General features: G+C 37.3%; 1 protein-coding gene across 1 annotated transcript in view; it reads right to left on the bottom strand.

Moving 5' to 3' along the window:
* Positions 1–9,811: 9,811 nt before the first annotated feature.
* The window catches only part of LOC136259140 (uncharacterized), a 210,484-nt gene continuing 199,944 nt past the window's right edge, over positions 9,812–20,351 (bottom strand). The window contains exons 7-9 of the mRNA XM_066052563.1: positions 12,154–12,222; positions 10,605–10,927; positions 9,812–10,217 (exon numbers count right to left, since the gene is read on the bottom strand). Of these exons, the coding sequence (XP_065908635.1) occupies positions 10,203–10,217; positions 10,605–10,927; positions 12,154–12,222 (407 nt within the window). The 3' untranslated portion in view covers positions 9,812–10,202. The remainder of the gene's footprint in view (positions 10,218–10,604; positions 10,928–12,153; positions 12,223–20,351) is intronic.

The raw sequence follows: 20,351 nt of genomic DNA, 5'->3' as shown, positions 1-20,351 counted from the left end.
GTGTTTATTTTGTAGTTTACGTTGTATTTTGTGTTTGTTTTTGTAGTTTGTACTGTGTATCATGTATGTTGTAATTATTTGTTGGAGATGTTTTATAGGCTTTTAGCCTCCTGCTCTCCCCAGTGAAATTTTTCATACAAATTAAAAATCAAATTAAAAAATCAAATCATTCAACAATGAGCCTACCGACCAGTGTTACTAGATGTGGCTGAGCTGCTGGACTACAGCAGAATGTTGTCAGTACTGCCAAAAAACAGAACTTTATTGCATGGTGGGAGCTACAGTTTACATTAAACACACACATGCACTTAGCAAAATATGTAGCAAGAATCTGTCATTGCCACAATAGCTACATAAAAATTTTGCATTTGGTTTTGCTGCCAATAGCCTTTGGTTTTGTGGTACAACAACCTGCCCTATACCTTATCTCATGATCAATTCCACAATGTTGGGGTGAGTGCATGTACATCTGTATAATTATATCCCCACTTGAAATGTGGTTCATGTGCAATGCATGTGTATATAACTTACATGTACATGTCCTCCTAAATATAATAAACAATAATCTATTTTATGTGCATGTTTCATGTAGCTACGGTAACATTTCATGTAACATAAATCATTATGTGGAATTGGAACACTTTTCCATGAATGTATGTAGCATTAATTTCAATAGGTATGTCCTTGTAATGTTAGTGGGAAATGGAAATGGTAGAAAGCTGGTACGCATAGTGCATTCATAATATTATTAGCTACATGTACATCTGAGTCATGTGAAGGCACAAATGTGACCAGGTCTGCAAAAGGGGTCTTATGGACTTTCCATTCACTGCCCATACTTTTGTATGGGATTTGTCACTGTTGTAACTTGGCACTGCGCAAGCCTAATTTATCATTTTTCTTTCAAATAATAATTTCCAAGTTTGACAAGTCATAACTCATCATGTGTTTAACCTGTTGTCTTAAACTTATTACATCCAGGAATAGTGCTATGTTAGGAGTGTAAAGTGACCAAATTTCAAGCTGGTACCATACTCACAAGTTAAGTTATGGATTGCCAAGTACATGCAATTGGAAAGACTATAAGACCCCTTTTTTGCAGATCTGGTCACAGGTAATCTTCATGATCCATACTATGCATTATGGTATGATGTTCATTGTGCCTCAGATAAGCTAGTTATCAAGTTGGTGCTGATACTACATTACCATGAACATTTTGTTGGTTTACTTTGCCATTGAGTAGCCATTAATCTGAGTAGCAAAGCCATATTACTGGCAATAGACCTCACAAAACACATAATTATGATATTACTATGTGTTTATGATTGTTAATTTTAACCGATCTAACATGTTCTGTGGAAGCCTTTTAAATCACAGTATTGTAAGTTTGAATTCAAATTCATGCCAGAACAACAATGTTGTTGCCTATCACTGTCTGCTTGAAAAATTATGATCACTTACATAAATTATATCAGTGCTGGTTATACAGCAACTTGATGATCAACATGTTTATGTATTGTAGCATCAAGTACCACAGGCACATTTGTATTGTATTCATTATCATGTTATGCACAATATTACTCATGCATAATTTTATCTGCTCAGTGGCGTAGCTACCATTGAGGCAACCGAGGCAGCTGCCTCGGTAAAAAATGCTCAACTGAACAGGCTGAACAGGTCTGAGTTTTAGTACCCGAAGTTTTCTACCCAAATGTTACTAGACAGCATTACTGTTCCACACACAATAGTATCTATGGCTGTAGTACTAAGCAGGACCAGAATACATGGTGACACAGTCCGGCATTAGATGGATCACTTTTCAGCTACTTGAATTTGTAAAAAGATCGAGATACTCTAATAGAGCAGTCATTGTAATATACTCTAATAGAACATTCAGTTCAGATTATAGCCACTGTACTCATTACATTGCTTGGTTTAAATCATTTACATTTATGTTAATGAATTGATCGTGCATATCATGTATTAGCAGTTATAGTCTCCACATGCCATTTCAAAGCACATATATTTCAAAAATTTCCTTAAGGGAGTGTGCCCCTAGACTCACTAGCTTGATATGATTAGCACATGCAGTTGAACATCACATCAAAGAGATAATCTCTCTGACTTAAAACATCACATCAGTTCAATGCTGAAAAATAGTGTGGGTGCATGACTATGACCTCTGTTGCAGTCCATGATGGCCTGATCACTCAAAATATCTCCAGAGTAGTCTAATTCAGTTTTTGTGTTGAGTGCAATTAATAATTGAAGCATGGTTTGCAAATACTGTAGTATTAACTAAGCTGGAATATTACTTATGACATGTGGAAAATGTTCAGAGTCTACTGAAACAATTTCTTCCATCCAAACAGAGAGTCAACCTGCAAATGCTGTACAACCCAATCTTGAAAGTGTGTGTGTGTGAATCAGTTGAGTCAGAAGCTGACTCTCTCAATTATTTCAATGTATAAACTTTTCCTTGGTAAAAAAATTTTCCTGGCTATGCCACTGCTGCTTATATACAAAATGTACACAAACTAGCTTATAGTGTAAAAAAATTAAAATAGACACCATTGGGAAAAACAAAAGAGACAAGAGTCAAACAAGTAAGCATGTTAGGGATATGGGAATTATATGTGAATAATTTTGGGAGTAATGATGGGATAAAAGAGTTATGCATTATTCAGGACTTTTGATGTAGTTTTAGAGCTTAATTGGCATAAACATAAAAATCGAGATTCAGATATTCTAATAGGGCAGTCACTCACTCTAATAGAACAATCAGTGTGCAATAGTTCATTACTCATTATACTAGTCCATAAACACCTTGTAGCAATAACAACTTTTCTGACAAATTGCATGTGCAGTTTTACTGTTTTGATGCCTTGCTGTGCAATTTAATTACAAAAATACAGGAAAAGTAATAAGAAATGGGAATAATTTTTTGGAATAATGAGTACATTTTGGAAAGAATAACATTGATTTTTTGAAGAAATTTGGAATAGAACAATTATGAAAATCTGGAGTGCATTTCCAACAAGCTTAAACCATTCTAGAAAATTATGATGGAGCATGTCAAACCCATTATTTTGAAATCATCACACAAAGATCTCTATTCATACCCCCTTTCAAAAAAAGTCTGGATCTGCCTCTGATTATGCTTTATGCTTTTCATCCCCTATTATGCCAAAAATTATGCCAACATAATTGATGCAAGCCTAGTGCTTGTAGCTAAACAACACTCCAAACTACCAAATCATCATGAAAGAATACGAGGCTTTTACTTTTTGGTAGGAAAGCAGCTTTCATGATCCCTACTAAACATTACATAACTACTGTACTGTATGAAGTAGCAAGTAAATGTATAGAAAACAGAATAAAATTTAACAATGATTGCATGAAAAATGTGTGTACATAATACTAAAAAACTACAAAAAGACATATCTGTAACTAAATAGTGCATGTGTGCTGCTTTCAGTCTAAATGTAACAGATCAATTATCAGAAATGGTATCTTCAATCCATTTCTGAATTGTAGGGATGTACTTTGATGTTAGTACCATATGATTTATGCATTCCACACACCTCAGTGAACCTATTGACAATACCAGCAAAAGTAAGTTTGCCATTCCTCTCCACACTGATAAGCTGACCCAGGATTATCAGCACAGCTTGAGCTAGTGTCTAAACGTGTGCAAAACATTTTTGTGTGTGTTTTGTAATCAATTCCATCCTTGTAAAATTCTTGAAAACATGAGTAATATGGAGAGAGTGACACCACTGATACAGCCAACTCTGCTTTATCATCAACCAGCTTTGCAGGATTTCCCAATCCGTAAATGAGTAAGTGTCCAGAATGGCCATAACTCTACAGGTCATCAAGGCTATTATTCTGAAGGCACAGTGGAAGTGTATAGTTTATATTAATTCTTTTGATCTTATAGGAAATTCAGGTTTTATCAGTGCAAGATCCACCATTTCACGATAAGGCTTGCCGTGATCTGGATGGCAGTAGATTTCAGCTACAGAAAGATCAAGCTCACCATCTTCTTCAACAACACAGGTATGTGACTTCTTAACTCTAATAGATAAAAAGTTCTTGTCAATGCTATTACCACACACACATGTAGCAGAAGTGACAATCCACTGGTCTCCCACAAGGCTTCCGCTGCAAACAAACATATTTGATGCACTGCACAGAACCACATGCCAAGTGGGTATCAGGATATCATGCCCTATTATGTTATCAACATTCTTTTGTACTGAGGCACATTTAATGCAACTGTATTCAGTTTCAGAAAGTACATAACCATCATGGCAAACACATGCAGAATTATTTTCATAGCAAATGTGATGACATTTCTGGCATTGTGGACACAGTGATTCTTTAGTCATCTCGTAACAGCTAAAGCAGAAAGTCGATCCATTATTAGTAGAGTGTGTTCCTCTTGGACACCTTACACATGGTCTAACCCCAGTCCTGGAAAACATCCCTGGAGGGCATTGTTTAACAAAGTCACTCTGTTGACGGACACCAGTTGTAATGGTTGAGAAGCCTGGTGGAATTTTTTGCATCTAGGTTGGCCTTGTTCATCTTGATAGTATCCAATAGGGCATTCAATACACTTGGGAGCTATAAACTGAGTGACACGTCCATCATCATCTACAAGTCTGTCATTAGTTAACACTTGGTTACTTCCAGGTGGACAACTCACTGTAAATATAGCAAAGTCATTTATCATGCATTATTAGGATCATTGTGGATTATAGCTGCATAACATACACATACACATCATTGTGTGTACAGGTGCATTTGGAAAATAACATAGTCACATAGTTAGAGCATCAACCTGGCAAAACCACAAGGTACAAATGGCCATGAACCATGCTCATGGCCATTTGCTGTTGTTGGTTTTCCTTTGAAGTAAGAAACTTTACTGACATGATTCAGCCTACCCAGCAGCTTATAAGGGGACCTACGTATACAGTAGTAGTCTTAAATGGGAAAGCAGCCTAACCACTGTAATGGAGAGACCTAGTGTTGATTGGACTTGAGCCAATCATGCTTGCCTTTTTGAGCAGTGCTCAAATAGACCCTATTATCAAACTCAAGATTATGGTGGAGGGCTGATTGCTTTATTAGAGTATATCAGCATTTCCTAACTGCTGTGTTACAGAAAGCTACTGTTCTATTAGAGTATCTTGATCTTATTTACATGAAGTGTAAATAGTCAGCCAAGAATAATACCATTACATATTTTCTCAACATGAAATGCAGTGTTCATGTTTTGTTGCCCAAAATGCACATTTTAATAGAATCTTGAAAACCGTCCTGTTATGCTGGCATAATGCTAGATGCTTTTCCATTATACTTGAAATCATGCTGGCATAATTGGCACAAGCTCAGGGAGCCAAAACCAACTGCTCATGTCTCACACAATAAACGAGGTTCAGGAGGCAACACCTTCACCCATGGAAAAGCTACATTTCCCTGTAGGGTAGTAGTCCTTAGAATTTGCCTACAGAAGTACCTGAGTACTGCACATGTTACCCAGTGTCAGGCATGACTATATACAAGGAAACTAAAGGTTTTAAAACTTGCATATGCACATGTGTGTTGGTCTATATAGTAATTACAAAGCATAGATACATCCAACAATATCTATCCATGCATCAGTCTATTGTCTTTGAATGTTGATCTATGTAATGAGTATGTACAAAGCCATGGAGTGGTCATGCAGGCAGTTGGAATGAACTGTTATTTTGTTTACTATGTACACTTGAAGCTCACACAACATCAGAAACATCAATGGCATTTCTAGAAAATCGTTTTGATAGGTGTTTTCGATTTAATATTACTTTTGTTGTAACAGTTGATGCTGCTTGTTGTAAAGACATGTTAAATCTTACAAAGTCTATGACCACTGTTTCTGTGACAGTTTTGTCGTTTAAAGGAAAGAAAATAACTACATTGACTGGAAGTACTGTTGGTGACTCAGTACTAATCATGCTATTAAATCTAACAGACTTTATATCAACATGACGACTTTCGTTTCTGCATATACTTTCATTTCTAACCTTTTCCAGCAGATTTAGTTGAGGTTCATGCTTTACTTGATTAAGTGAAGTTGTAACAATCTCCAAAGTTTTTTGTGCTTCATCATAGGCTACCTTACTTTCATTAAACTGTTTTTCAGTTTGGTTATAACGTGCTTTGTATCTCATTAAACGTAAACTGCTAACTCGTACATTAACTCTTGCCTCATCCAGTGACTGCAAAAGTCTAGTTGTATTACAATGCTCTTCTGCTAAGTTTTCATAAACTGAATTTCTGGTTTGTTCACATTCATGATTATCACTTAAGCAATCAACATCTTGTCCCTAATTTGAGTATCCAACATTGGCATAACACTGTGCTGTGATAGGACCCTGGACAGCAACCTCAGAACAGGGCCTATTGCAAACAGCTGCAGACGGCATATTTACTACTCTTCTACGTGTGATAGGATAGTCATAAGGGGGCACGCACTTACAAATGGAGACAATTCTACAATTTCTTGAGGTGAAGCACCGAAAACCAAAACTTGAACAAGTCATATAATAAACTCATGTAGGAACAAACTGCCACCTGAATCTTACCTCCATTCTAACAACTTCTGTTACAGTAACTGATTTGGTACATGCCACAATGCAGGTTCCTTGAACCGATGTACTAACATCCCTTTGGCATGGTCTGCTCATCTGCTGTGGGATGCACACTTCAGGACAAGCGCAAAGTTGAATTTCTCCAATTATAACTTGCAGCATTTTTCAATGCAGAGGAGCCATTTGTTGAGGCAACATACAGTACCAACTTGAAAGAGATAGTGCCTTGGTATTCAGGTGCTATGATCATGAGATATTCAGCACATTACAAGCAGCTATAAAGTTGCAAAACTTTCCCAATCTCCATGCTGTGGCCAACAAGTTAGTTAGCAGATCAACTGAACTGCTTAACAAGTTTATACAATATGGAAAAGCACGGAGTCAACCAGGATTACAATATTTCAAATCTAATGAACTGTCTGCGAACTTGTCTGCCTTCAAAGGTGCTCGTCTTTTTGTCCCAGCCAAACTAAATGAAGTGAAACCAGATATCACTATTGTTAACACATTAAGGAACTTTATCTTTCTTAATAGCCGGAGCATTCTGAATGATCTCAAATCTGAGTTTCCTCAATACGTTGCAAAAGCAGCTGATACCTCACCAGATGTAGACACCCTCCTTTAGTGGCTAAATCACAGTGAAGACCTCCCAAATTGGTCATCAGCCAGCTACACAAATGGTAGGTAGTGTTGGTCCAACCATCTTCAGTAGCTGTTGAAAGAGTATTTTATACTGAAGGCATCATTTGGACACCTGCAGGACAATGCACTGCAGGACTATATTGAGTCTTCATTAATGCTACAATACAAAAAGTAAAACTTGATACTTTGTTTTATTATTAACTACATTTGTACCCTCATACTGTTATCATCAGGTTTTATTGCTTTTCTACATTATCAGTTAATCACATTGCTAAAGCTCTATAAGACTATAACTCGAAGGCAACCTTTTATACCATAAGTTACTGTATATAACACACATCATCAGGGCTGGGGGAAGTGGAGCCTGACCAATATTTTACTGTAACAGTAAAGTAACCATGAAAATTTACCATCACAAAGTTATTTTGATAGCTTTGCCTGACCAATAATTTGATGCTTCCCCCAGCCCTGCAAATCATCATGAAATCATTCAGCACAATGAAATAAAGTGAGCATAAAAGGGGAAATTTGAGCAATGCAGCATAGCATAATAGGTTAAAAAATGAGCATAATAGGCTGGTCCCTAAGTGTAACTCAATAACAGCTAAGGCTGCAGGTTTGATTTTTTCACTGTTCGACATCGCTTCAGCCGGATACATGCCTTTTGGCATACCTCGGTATGCACAATGCATTCTTCATGGACTCTTCTTGTGTCCCATTCACTTTTGCTGACAGCAAAGGGTGTTGATTTAGTGATAGTGCATGATGCATGACTTCGCTTTGAAATGGAAATTGTTTGTAATTTTCATAGTGGCTACTTTGATTGCAAAGGTACCTTGATTACATTTGTACTACTGTCTGTAACAGTTGTAGTATGAAACTTTTGTGATAAATATACAGTTATCCGAACCCTTGGGACCAGGGGTGGTCCATAAGTCTGAAAAGTCCGTATCTCTGAAACTGTGTATAAATAACCTTAAAATAGCATGAAGAAAATTTTTTAAAATATCAGTATTTTCAACTACTCTAATAGAACAGTCACTACTCTAATAGAGCAGTCATTTCTGTTATTCGGTTAACCGAGAATCCGGATAAGTGGGGTCCGGATAACTGAGGTTCCACTGTACTATGGTATGAGAGTAACCATATTAAATAGGTTGGGATGCGCAACAACATTTTTTTCTTTTGATGTGGGTTCGATTCACCAGTCATGATTTTATTTTACAAAAAGTTAACAAAGAAGTACACAAAAAAATGTTTGGAATTTTCAGCTATAGTTGGGACCATAGCACACTGATAAAAAGTTCTGAAACACTAGCACATGATAATATCACGCTGAAATAATAAGTGTTATATCCCTACTGTGCATTTCCATTATTGTATCTTGGGATATAATACTTTCCATTGTTTTGCAATAATATTGTGCACTACTCCAGCTTGTTTCAGTGATGTGCTGTGGTCCCTACTCTAGTTGAAAATTCTTGTGTACTTTTACTATTATGTGACCGATTTGGGTAAACCGTCGATCTATGCACATCAATAGATTGTGAGATATGTGATTTTAAACATTTCGATCCAGTCATACTGTGATTATAACATAATGTACTATGCCTGCATTGTATACAGCTTGCTTATATCAATTCCACAATTATTCGAATTGAAACAACATCCGCTTATTTCAATTCCAATAGACGATATGCACACTCTATTACTCGAACGAAAAATGATCAATTAAGCGTAGACGGCGCAAAACTCGACGGTACCTTAAAAGCGGAAGTCCCATACAAAAGTATGGGAAGCAAATGCGGCTCGAGCAATAACTCACCACTCGAGCTAAGGACAGGCCGTCTTGCTTGCCATACACTTCTTTGGCACGGAAAGAAGTGTATGGCAAGCGAGATGGCCTGTCCTTAGCTCGAGTGGTGAGTTATTGCTCGAGCCGCATTTGCTTCCCATACTTTTGTATGGGACTTCCGCTTTTAAGGTACCGTCGAATTTTGCGCCGCCTACGCTTAATTGATCATTTTTCGTTCGAGTAATAGAGTGTGCATATCGTCTATTATGAATCTTGTTTATGAGATTATAATTGAATAAGATGATATGTTACTTATGCTGTAGTGTATGCTAGTATATATGTAATTATGTCTCTCATTAGTCATTTGTCCAGGTTAATGAATGGAATAATCAAGTATGCATGCTTCACAATCACAGCATGCTTTAATTTTGTAGCATACAGTGTATAGTTGAGTTTCTTTGAAGCAAATAATTATACTTGTTGCTTTAAACTGTTTTCCTGTGCATTAGCCCAATGCAAACACACTTCTAAATAATTACGTGCTACTTGACAACTAATGCATAACTGATTACATTAAAACAATTTTATAGAAATCTTTTATGTGAAATTAATTTTTTTCAAGTAGCTAAGCATCTTTTGTGCAGTGATAGCTGTAGTATCCACATCCTGTTTTTGTCGAAGTAAGACTATTAATTTTTAAGACTTATACTAAATGTGCACTATACAGGAATGTTGTTCCATTGAAATTGTCCACATAAAACTAACACATTAAATCATAAATGAGTACATTAATTAAAGTATAGTCCACACATTTTAAAATGCATTATGTGCATGTAAAATCACTGTAACATACACTGTATTAACTACCATTTATTTTAAGAAATCTATGCATGTATACTATGTAAAAGTATGTGTAAAGAGTTAAATAATGCATTACACCTTTGTTCCATGTGCTACTACATTCTAATAGTTTTCTATTCAATGTGAACTGCGTCATAATATATATGTATATCTAGTGTGTGTGTGTGTGTGCGTGCGTGCGTGTGTGTGTGTGTGTGTGTGCATAAATCGAAACAATATTATTTAACTATAAACGGAAGTTAATGACCATCAAAGTCTATTTACTTGTTGGAGACCTGTAATAGAAAAATGTATGCATATAATTTACTAAATACTGCCTATTAAAAATTTTTAAATAATCATCTCACTGCCAAATTTTTAGAGGCTCTAGTCTATTACAGCACTTAATTAACCACTAAAAATTGTGCAATGAAACTGTCTTAATCACAATAGTGCACAAGGGACCATTTATCCGCGGTCCTATTCATTTAAGAGTGTGACCACTACAGGATAAGTACAACTAATATGTGTAACATAAGTTACAGGGAACTTACAAAGTGATACTATGGGCATTCATAGTTGATTCTACTACAAGGCAGTTATGGCAGTGACCTGCATGTATTCTTTATGGCATAGCATAATACATTTTACATTATTTTTATAGGAACATGATGTTTACATACCTCTTGTTTCAATTGTAATAGTCGCTCTTCGATTTCATCACATAGCTGTACTGTGTCAGCATTTCCATGTAGCTTAGCTATATCCAAAAATTTATAAAAGCTAACAGTGCAGTTGGCAAAACCAGCTTTTAGTGGAGCTGACACTTTGGACAGTATAAATGCTGCAGCTCGTTTTCTTGAGGAAATCATGCTAACATTTTCCCCATCTTGTGGTGACAGTACACGTCCTTCTACCAAGTAAGGTGTCAGGGCCTTAACTTGCAATATGTCAACCGATTTGCCATAGAACTCAAGTAAAACAGTGTATTCCACTAACTGGCAACCTAAATAGGAAACAATATTATTATATGTTTAGTTTCAGAATTAAAGAAGCTAATCACACAGTATGATAGTTTTGTATAGTAGAAGAGTAGGCGTGGCCCATGATAAACATAATCCAAATACCAGCTTCACTTTCCAGATGAGTATTGTTTATGGTTAGGAAAAATTAAGCCCAAACTAGCCTTGAGATCGATGCCCAAACAAGCCTTTAGATCAACACAAAATGCTTTCAACAAGTTGCTATGGAATTAAAAAAAAATTATTGAAATTTTCTAGTGATTGACTGACTGAGTAATATAAGTAACTGATCATGACTGACTGATGCCTTCAGATAAGCATAACTTGATATTGGCTAAGGCTAAGGGCTTGATTTTTTCACTGTTCAACATCACTTCAGCCCAAGAGGTGCCTTTTGGCCTACCGCAATATGTCCAATGCATTCTTCATGGACTTATCAGTGCCCTCCTTTGTGTCCCATTCATCTTTGCTGACAGCGAAAAGCGTTGATTTGGTGGTGGCACATGATCTTGATCATACTACTGTGTAACAGGTTGAAAATAGCTAACAATGAAGCATAATGGATACTTTACATTTCAGATGACAATTGATATAACTGGAGCATGCCCATTTCTTTCTATTGATGCGGTATGCATGGATTGCAGGAGCGCATTTTGAACAGTTCTTGATTTGTAATGCTGTGTAATGGGTTAAACTTAGCTGACAATGAAACTTAATGGATACTTCACTTTTCAGATGATAATTGATAAAGCTGTGGGGCAAGATGCCATTTCTTTCGAAGTATGCATGGGCTCACCAGTCATAATAATATATTACAGAAAAAAATTTAACATACAAGTACACAAAACAGTTTGGAAATTTCAACTACAGTAGGGACCATAGCACAACAATAACAAGTACTGAAACAAGCTGGAGTAGTGCATGATATTAAATCACTGTGAAACAATAATATGAGGTGTTATATACTAAGCATTTCCATTGTGGTATCTTGAGCTCAGTATGGATATAACACTTCTTATTGTTTTACTGTGATTTAATATCATCACTACTCCAGCTGGTTTCAGTACCTTTTATCAATGTGCTACAGCCCCTAATCTAGTTGAATATTCCAAAAAAATATTGTATACCATGTACATACATTTGTACATACAGTTTAGCTGGCTATATATTCCATGGCAAGTGAAGTAAAACACAAGATATCAAACACTACCTTCTTGTTCAGGAGCCATCAGTAGAGCTGCTTCTGAAGTTGTAGAGTACTTCTTATCTTCAGTGAATTCTTAGGAATTGAATATTATGCAATAATTACATAACAAGTTTACTATGTAAATGCAGTGATGGAATATTACGCATAATGTGTACATATATGTCTATGTTAATAAAATCTAATCCAAAGCAGCCAAGCTGTAAAAAAAGAATGCGGCCCTCAAAAAGGCTATGGTGAAAAAAGATGTGAAATCCAAGGTGGCGGCCAAGAAATGGTTGTGATGGTAGGTTAATGGCAAAAATTTTAATGACGACAATTCAGATGAATTTGATGCCGCTTGGTCTTGGCACAAAATTCACCTGAATTGTCGTTATTAAAATTTTTACCATTAACCTACCATCACAGCTATTTCTTGGCCACCATCTTGGATTTCACATCTTTTTCACCATAGCCTTTTTGAGGGCCGCACTCTTTTTTCACAGCTTGGCTGTTTTGGATTAGATTTCACTTCTTTTTGTATTTGTATACCCAAAATAGGCCGACTTTGGGACTTTTTAAAGTATCTTTTTTTCTTTGCCACAGGAAGAAGAAAAGATGAAGCAGATGTACTTCAAATATTTCTGATTTTATCAGTAAATGTACAGAATATATATATAATACATATATTTATCACAGAAATCTCCATGGTGGTTTCTTTGTAACTGAACACTCTACAAGGTGACTTCTTCTAACTGCTCTCTCTACAGGGTGAATTGTTTGTAGCTGAACGATCTACAAGGTAACTTCTGATCTCTCTACAGGGTGATTTGTTTGTAGCTGAACTATCTACAAGGTAACTTCTTCTAGCTGATCTTTCTACAGGGTGATTTGTTGGTAGCTGAATTCTGTACAGGTGATTTGTTTGCAGCTGAGCTCTTTACAGAATGGTTTCTTTGTAGCTGAACTCTCTACAAGGTAACTCCTTGTAGCTGATCTCTCTACAAGGTGATTTGTTTGTAGCTGAATTCTCTACATGGTAGTTTCTTTGTAACTGAACTCTCTACAAGGTAACTTCATCTAGCTAATCTTTCTACAGGGTGATTTGTTTGTAGCTGAATTCTGTACAGGTGATTTGTTTGCAGCTGAGTTCGTTACTGAATGGTTTCTTTGTAGCTGAACTCTCTACAAGGTAACTTCTTCTAGCTGATGTCTCTACAGGGTCACTAGTTTATAGCTGAACTCTCTACATGGTAGTTTCTTTGTAACTGAACTCTCTACAAAGTGACTTCTTCTAGCTGATCTTTCTACAGGGTGATTTGTTTGTAGCTGAACTCTTTACAAGGAAACTTCTTCTAGCTGATCTCTCTACAGGGTGATTTGTTTGTAGCTGAACTATCTACAAGATACAGGTTTTTGCAATTGAATTCGGCGACTTTGCTATTGAATTCGTCCCGTTTGCAATTGAGTTCGTCGCTTTTGCAATTGAATTCGTCCCGTTTGCAATTGAATTCGTCGGTTTTGCAATTGAATTCGTCCCGTTTGCAATTGAATTCGTTGGTTTTGCAATTGAATTCGTCGCTTTTGCAGTTAAATTCGTCCATAACAAGAATGGCAGCTGGAGGAAACACGAAAACATGATGTAGCAGCTGCTACAAGAACTTGTTCAAGTACAACAGTAGTAAACAACTCTTTATAAGGCAATAATTCTTCCTCTACAACCTATCCATTATTAGCTCACGTGATTGTGAAAAATGGCTTGGTTTTTTGCTCCATTGGTTTTCTTCCTGTTCGTTGGGGTCTGGCGTTTCAAGGTAGCCCCTGCTTTTGTTGAACTTAATGTTAATGACGCATCTTTATGTTGTGGCGAGTTCCTGACGAAAAATTGGACGTTTTGGTTGGGGAACTTGAGTCGACGTCACGTTGTGAGTTCTAATGATTATTTGTGGTGCTTGTTGCTTTTGAGTGGAGACGTCGCTCTCAACCCTGGCCCGATGAAGTTTCCGTGTGTAGTGTGTCATTTTCCTGTGAGGTCAAATCAGTGTGCCCTTTCGTGTGATGATTGTGGCCTATGGTGTCACTGCAGGTGTTGCAGTGTGAGCAGAGCTCAGTATCAATCCTTTCAATTGCAATCTGACTTTAACTGGACTTGTCCATCTTGTTTAAGCAAAACTTTACCATTATTTTCATGATTGTTCAGTTTTAAGTTCTCCTGGTGTGGAACATTATCAGGGTCACAGTATGGTTTCTATGTCTAGTTTTAACTTGCCTTCACCATCAACGATACATTCTTTTTTGAAAATTGCTCACCTTAATTGTAGAAGTCTGTTGGCAAATTTAGATGAAGTATTTATGATTATGAGAGCAAATTGTATTGACATTATGACACTGTCAGAAACCTGGCTGGATGAGTCTATCTCTGATGTGGAAGTATGTCCGGACAGTGATATGAGTATTGTTAGAAGGGACAGAAACAGAAGGGGTGGTGGAGTTGCTATTGTTGTATCAAACAATGTACGTTTTCGTTTGTGCTCTGATCTCTCTGAGGGAAATGTGGAATCACTTTGGATGGAGTTGTATCCTGGTACCAAACGTGCTTTACTGTTGTGTTGTGTTTACAGGTCACCCTCAGATTACCATTTTTTTGACCATCTTAATATGGAATGTGAAAAGGCATTACTTACCAGCTCTCAACGTTTGGCTATTATGGGTGATTTTAATTCTGATCCTACATTTACTAGCTCTCCACAGGCTAAGTTCTTACGTTCTTTTATAAATCAGTTTAATTTACATGAACTTGTGCAGTGTCCTACCAGAGTGACAACCACAACTAGTTCACATTTGGATCTTCTACATACGAATAGTCCATCTTATTTTCAGGCCACTGCCGCTATTCCTTGTGGCAGTAGTGATCATCATTTGGTTGTGACTCATTTTTGTGCTCGTGGTATCTCTCAAGGCTCAGATCATAATATTGTTTTTCTTCGACAATATCATAAACTTGACAGTGATTTGCTTGATAAAGTTTTTCTAGATGATTCCTGGTCCATTGTATTTGCTGTTAATGATATTAATGTCTGTACCGAAGCCTTTACTATTGTGATGCAACATGTTTTGGATATACTGGTACCACTTCGTAGATTGAGGGTGAAACACATTAGTTCTCCTTGGAACCATTGTCCAGAGATAGCTTCAGCTAGGAGACAAAGGGATTGGCTGCATCGTCAAGCAATAAAGTTTGGTGATCCGGGTGTTTGGTCTAACTATAGACGTTGTCGTAACAAAGTTACTGCTATGACTCGCTCAGCTAAACAACAATATTTATCTAACCTGGGGTCGAATTTAAAGCATGACTCTTCAAAGTTTTGGAAGCATTTTAGCCATTTGTCTTCTCATCAGAGAAGTCAATACCAGACTAATTCGGATTTTACTAGTGAAGATATCAATGAACATTTTCTTTCTGTTGCCCAGAAAACTGTTAGTGCATTACCATCTTCCCATACATCCCCTACCTCATATATTACCATAAACACTGATGTGTCACCACTTAAGTTATCTGAAGTGGATGTTCAGGAGGTTGTTGAGTGTATTTCTCATCTGGATAGTCATAAGGTGGTGGGGGTTGATGGAATTCCAGCAAAGTTTGTTAAGGCCTCACCTTTGTGCATGGCTGTGCTTTTGACTAAGTTAATTAATAAGAGTATTTCTTCAGCTGTCTTTCCGGATTGTTGGAAATCTGCTGTTGTAACGCCAATTCCAAAATCACGCAATAGCTCATTGTTGTCTAACTTTCATCCCATTTCAGTTTTACCAATCTTCTCCAAGGTATTGGAAAGAATTGTATCTAATCAGATGATTGATCATTTCAACAAGTATGACCTGTTCTCACAAAGACAGTCTGGCTTTCGTTGTGGACATTCAACTCAGGATGTTCTTCTGCATGTTTCCAATTCTTTTTCTGGTGCTATCGATCGTGGGGAATATGTAGGCGCTGTATTTTTGGACCTAGCTAAGGCTTTTGATTGTGTAGACCATTCTATTCTGTTGCAGAAGTTGGGTTGTTATGGCTTTGGTGATAGTGCTCACTCATGGTTAAGGAGTTATCTGAATAATAGAACACAGCGAGTTGCATTTCAAGGTTGTTTGTCATCTAGTGGGCCTATTAAAGTTGGAGTTCCCCAGGGTTCAATCCTAGGGCCCTTACTTTTTTCTATTTATGTCAATGACTTGCCAAGTGTTATTTCTTTGTCTGACATTAATATGTATGCAGATGATACAGAGCTTCACTTTAGCCATGGTGACCTTTCTGTTGTCGAAAAAACCCTTCAAGCAGATGTAGAGAATGTTTCCACTTGGCTGGTTGTTAATAGATTCAAATTGAACGTGATTAAATCATTATGTATGCTCATTGGTTCCCGCCAGAGAATTGGAGGGCTGAATCTCACAATAATGTTGGATGGTGCTATCTTGAAGCAAGTTTGTTCTACTAAGTATTTGGGTGTATATTTTGATCGGCATCTCACTTGGCAGGTTCATGTGGATTATGTTCTTGGTAGAGTTAGAAGGAAACTTTTTGCTATGAATCAGGTTAGGCCGGCTTCCTCTAGAGTTCTGCAGTTGCTATATCAAGCTTATATTTTACCGGTGTTGGATTATTGTGATACTGTGTGGTTACCATCAAATTCTAGTAGTACTCGTCGTTTGGAAAGACTCCATTCTAAGTTTACATCATCTTTCCATTCCTCTGATAACTTTAACTTTTGATCATCTTTAACTGAAAGGCGTACTTTTCACACAGCTGTACAGGTTTTTAAAATTCTCAACAAGATTTCCCCTCCTTATTTACATGGAATTTTTTCATATGCTGTGGATGTTACTGGTCGCTCTGGTAGAAATTTACACCGATTATTTGTTCCAAGTGTTAGAACTAATTATGGAAAACAGTCTTTGGCGTACATGGCGTACGGCCATATGGAACAGATTACCTAAAGCACTATATAGTGCTAAAACTGTGAATGGTTTTAAAACATTATTTTGTACAATGTAATTCTGTTTTGTTGTGTATGTATGTACTTATATTGTATTGTATTTTTTTGTTGTGCTCTCATGGCATAGCTGAAAAACAGCCTTCTTTGGCTGATGCTATTTTCCCTGATTAAATATCATTAAAAAAAAAAAAAATCCAGCAACATTCCAAACTCTACTACGCCATTTCGATGGGTGTGGTCACTCGCGAGCAAGTTAATTAACTTGTCAGACAGCTATCAACTTCGCGTACTACCAGCTTCAATTACCTTCTAGTGTCTCAAGTGTAACTCTCCAAGGCATAAATAGTTCATCGCTTAATGAACGGGTTGGTTTCTTGAAGCCGTTTTGTTTATGACGAATTGTAATGCAAACGCGACGAATTCTATTGCAAAACCGACTAAATCAACTGCAAAACCGACGAATTCAATTGCAATACAGACGAATTCAATTGCAAACGGGACGAATTCAATTGCAATACCGACGAATTCAATTGCAAACGGGACGAATTCAATCGCAAAGGCGACGAATTCCATTGCAAAAACCTGTAACTTCTTCTAGCTGATCTCTGTACAGGGTGATTTGTTTGTAGCTGAATTCTGTATATAGGTGATTTGTTTGCAGCTGAGCTCTTTACAGAATGGTTTCTTTGTAGCTGAACTCTCTACAAGGTAACTTCTTCAAGCTGACGTCTCTACAGGGTCACTAGTTTGTAGCTGAATTCTCTACATGGTGGTTTCTTTGTAACTGAACTCTCTACAAGGTAACTCCTTCTAGCTGAACTTTCTACAGGGTGATTTGTTTGTAGCTGAATTCTGTACAGGTGATTTGTTTGCAGCTGAGATCTTTACAGAATGGTTTCTTTGTAGCTGAACTCTCTACAAGATAACTCCTTCTAGCTGAACTCTCTACATAGTGGTTTGTTTGTAGCTGAACTCTCTACAAGGTGACTTCTTTTAGCTGATCATTCTACAGGGTGATTTGTTTGTAGCTGAACTATCTACAAGATAACTTCTTCTAGCTGATCTCTCTACAGGGTGATTTTGTTTGTAGCTGAACTCTCTACAAAGTAACTCCTTCTAGCTGATCTCTCTACAGTGTGATTTGTTTGTAGCTGAACTATCTACAAGATAACTTCTTCTAGCGGATATCTCTACAGGGTCACTAGTTTGTAGCTGAATTCTCTACATGGTGGTTTCTTTGTAACTGAACTCTCTACAAGGTAACTTCTTCTAGCTGAACTCTCTACAGATGATTTGTTTGCAGCTGAACTCTCTACATGATGGTTTCTTAGTAGCTGAACTCTCTACCAGGTAACTTCTTCTAGCTGATCTTTCTACAGGGTGATCTGTTTGTAGCTGGATTCTGTACAGGTGATTTGTTTGCAGTTGAGCTCTTTACAGAATGGTTTCTTTGTAGTTGAGCTCTCTACAAGGTAACTTCTTCTAGCTGATGTCTCTACAAGGTCACTAGTTTATAGCTGAACTCTATGCATGGTGGTTTCTTTGTAACTGAACTCTCTACAAGGTGACTTCTTCTAGCTGATCTTTCTACAGGGTGGTTTGTTTGTAGCTGAACTCTTTACAAGGAAACTTCTTCTAGCTGATCTCTCTACAGGGAGATTTGTTTGTAACTGAACTCTCTACAAGGAAACTTCTTCTAGCTGACCTCTCTACAGGGAAATTTGTTTGTAGCTGAACTCTCTACAGGTGATTTGTTTGCAGTTGAACTCTCTAAATGATGGTTTCCTTGTAGCTGAACTCTCTACAAGGTAACTTCTTCTAGCTGATCTCTCTACAGGGTGATTTGTTTGCAGCTGAACTCTCTATAGGTGATTTGTTTGCAGCTGAACTCTCTACATGATGGATTCTTTGTAGCTGAACTCTCTACAAGGTAACTTCTTCTAGCTGATCTCTCTACAGGGTGATTTGTTTGCAGGTGAATTCTGTATATAGCTGGTTTGTTTGCAGCTGAGCTCTTTACAGAATGGTTTCTTTGTAGCTGAACTCTCTACAAGGTAACTTCTTCTAGCTGATGTCTCTACAGGGTCACTAGTTTGTAGCTGAATTCTCTACATGGTAGTTTCTTTGTAATTGAACTCTCTACAAGGTAACTCCTTCTAGCTGATCTTTCTACAGAGTGATTTGTTTGTAGCTGAACTCTCTACAAGCAAACTTCTTCTAGTTGATTTCTCTACAGGGAGATTTGGTTGTAGCTGAACTCTCTACAGGTAATTTGTTTGCAGCTGAACTCTCTACAAGATGGTTTCTTTGTAGCTGAACTCTCTGCAAGGTAACTTCTTCTAATGATCTCTCTACAGGGCGATTTGTTTGTAGCTGAACTCTCTACATGGTGGTGTCTTTGTAGCTGAACTGTACAAGGTGGTTTCTTCTAGCTGAACTATCTTTTTCCATAGTTGTATGAACTCCCTACAAGGTAACTTCTTCTAGCTGATCTCTCTACAGGGTGAATTGTTTGTAGCTGATCTCTCTACAGGGTGACTTGTCTGTAGCCGATCTCTATACAGGTTACTTGTTTCTAGCTGATCTCTTGAATTCTCTTCAGGGTGACTGCTCTATTAGGATGACTGCTGTATTAGAGTATCTCGATCTCGCACTTGCTGCACCAAGTTGGATTTCGTGTTATAACTCCGTGGCTTTAAGTCTGATTCTTCTACACCATTGAAGAGCCTTTCTAAGGTGATTACTCCATCTGTACAGCGATTTTCAAAGCATTACCCCAAGCAGTTTATCTGGTAGGCGTGGCAAACGATGTTTTTTTTTATTAGCTAATCTCGATTGCGTAACTGTTACACACTGTTGGTTTTTTCGTTGTATCTTCCTGGTTTTTAGCTCGATTTCTTTCAAACCACAAAAGGGTTGGTTCAATAGTTAACCTATTCACCCACCGATTTTCAGCATCTTCCCATACGCGGTTTACCCTGTAGGCGTGACAACATAGTGGTGTTATTTTTCGTGAATAATCGCTTATAACTCTTTGCCTGTTTATCGTATTCCAGCCAAAGTTGGTACCGAGATGCGCCTTTATACCCCCCTTCTGTTTGCTAAATTTCAAGGCAATCGGATATGGTGTTCGCGTTTTACAGCAGTTTGTGTAAGTGTGCGAAAAGAGGAAGAAAAATAAGAAGAAAAACGAAGAAACTAAGCCAATTTTTGAAGTCGCATATCTCGGGAACACTT

Source organism: Dysidea avara, chromosome 6 (genome assembly GCF_963678975.1).
Source record: "Dysidea avara chromosome 6, odDysAvar1.4, whole genome shotgun sequence".
Lineage (NCBI taxonomy): Eukaryota > Metazoa > Porifera > Demospongiae > Dictyoceratida > Dysideidae > Dysidea > Dysidea avara.
Note: the sequence above shows the minus strand (reverse complement) of the source record. Positions and strands in the feature narration are given on the sequence as shown.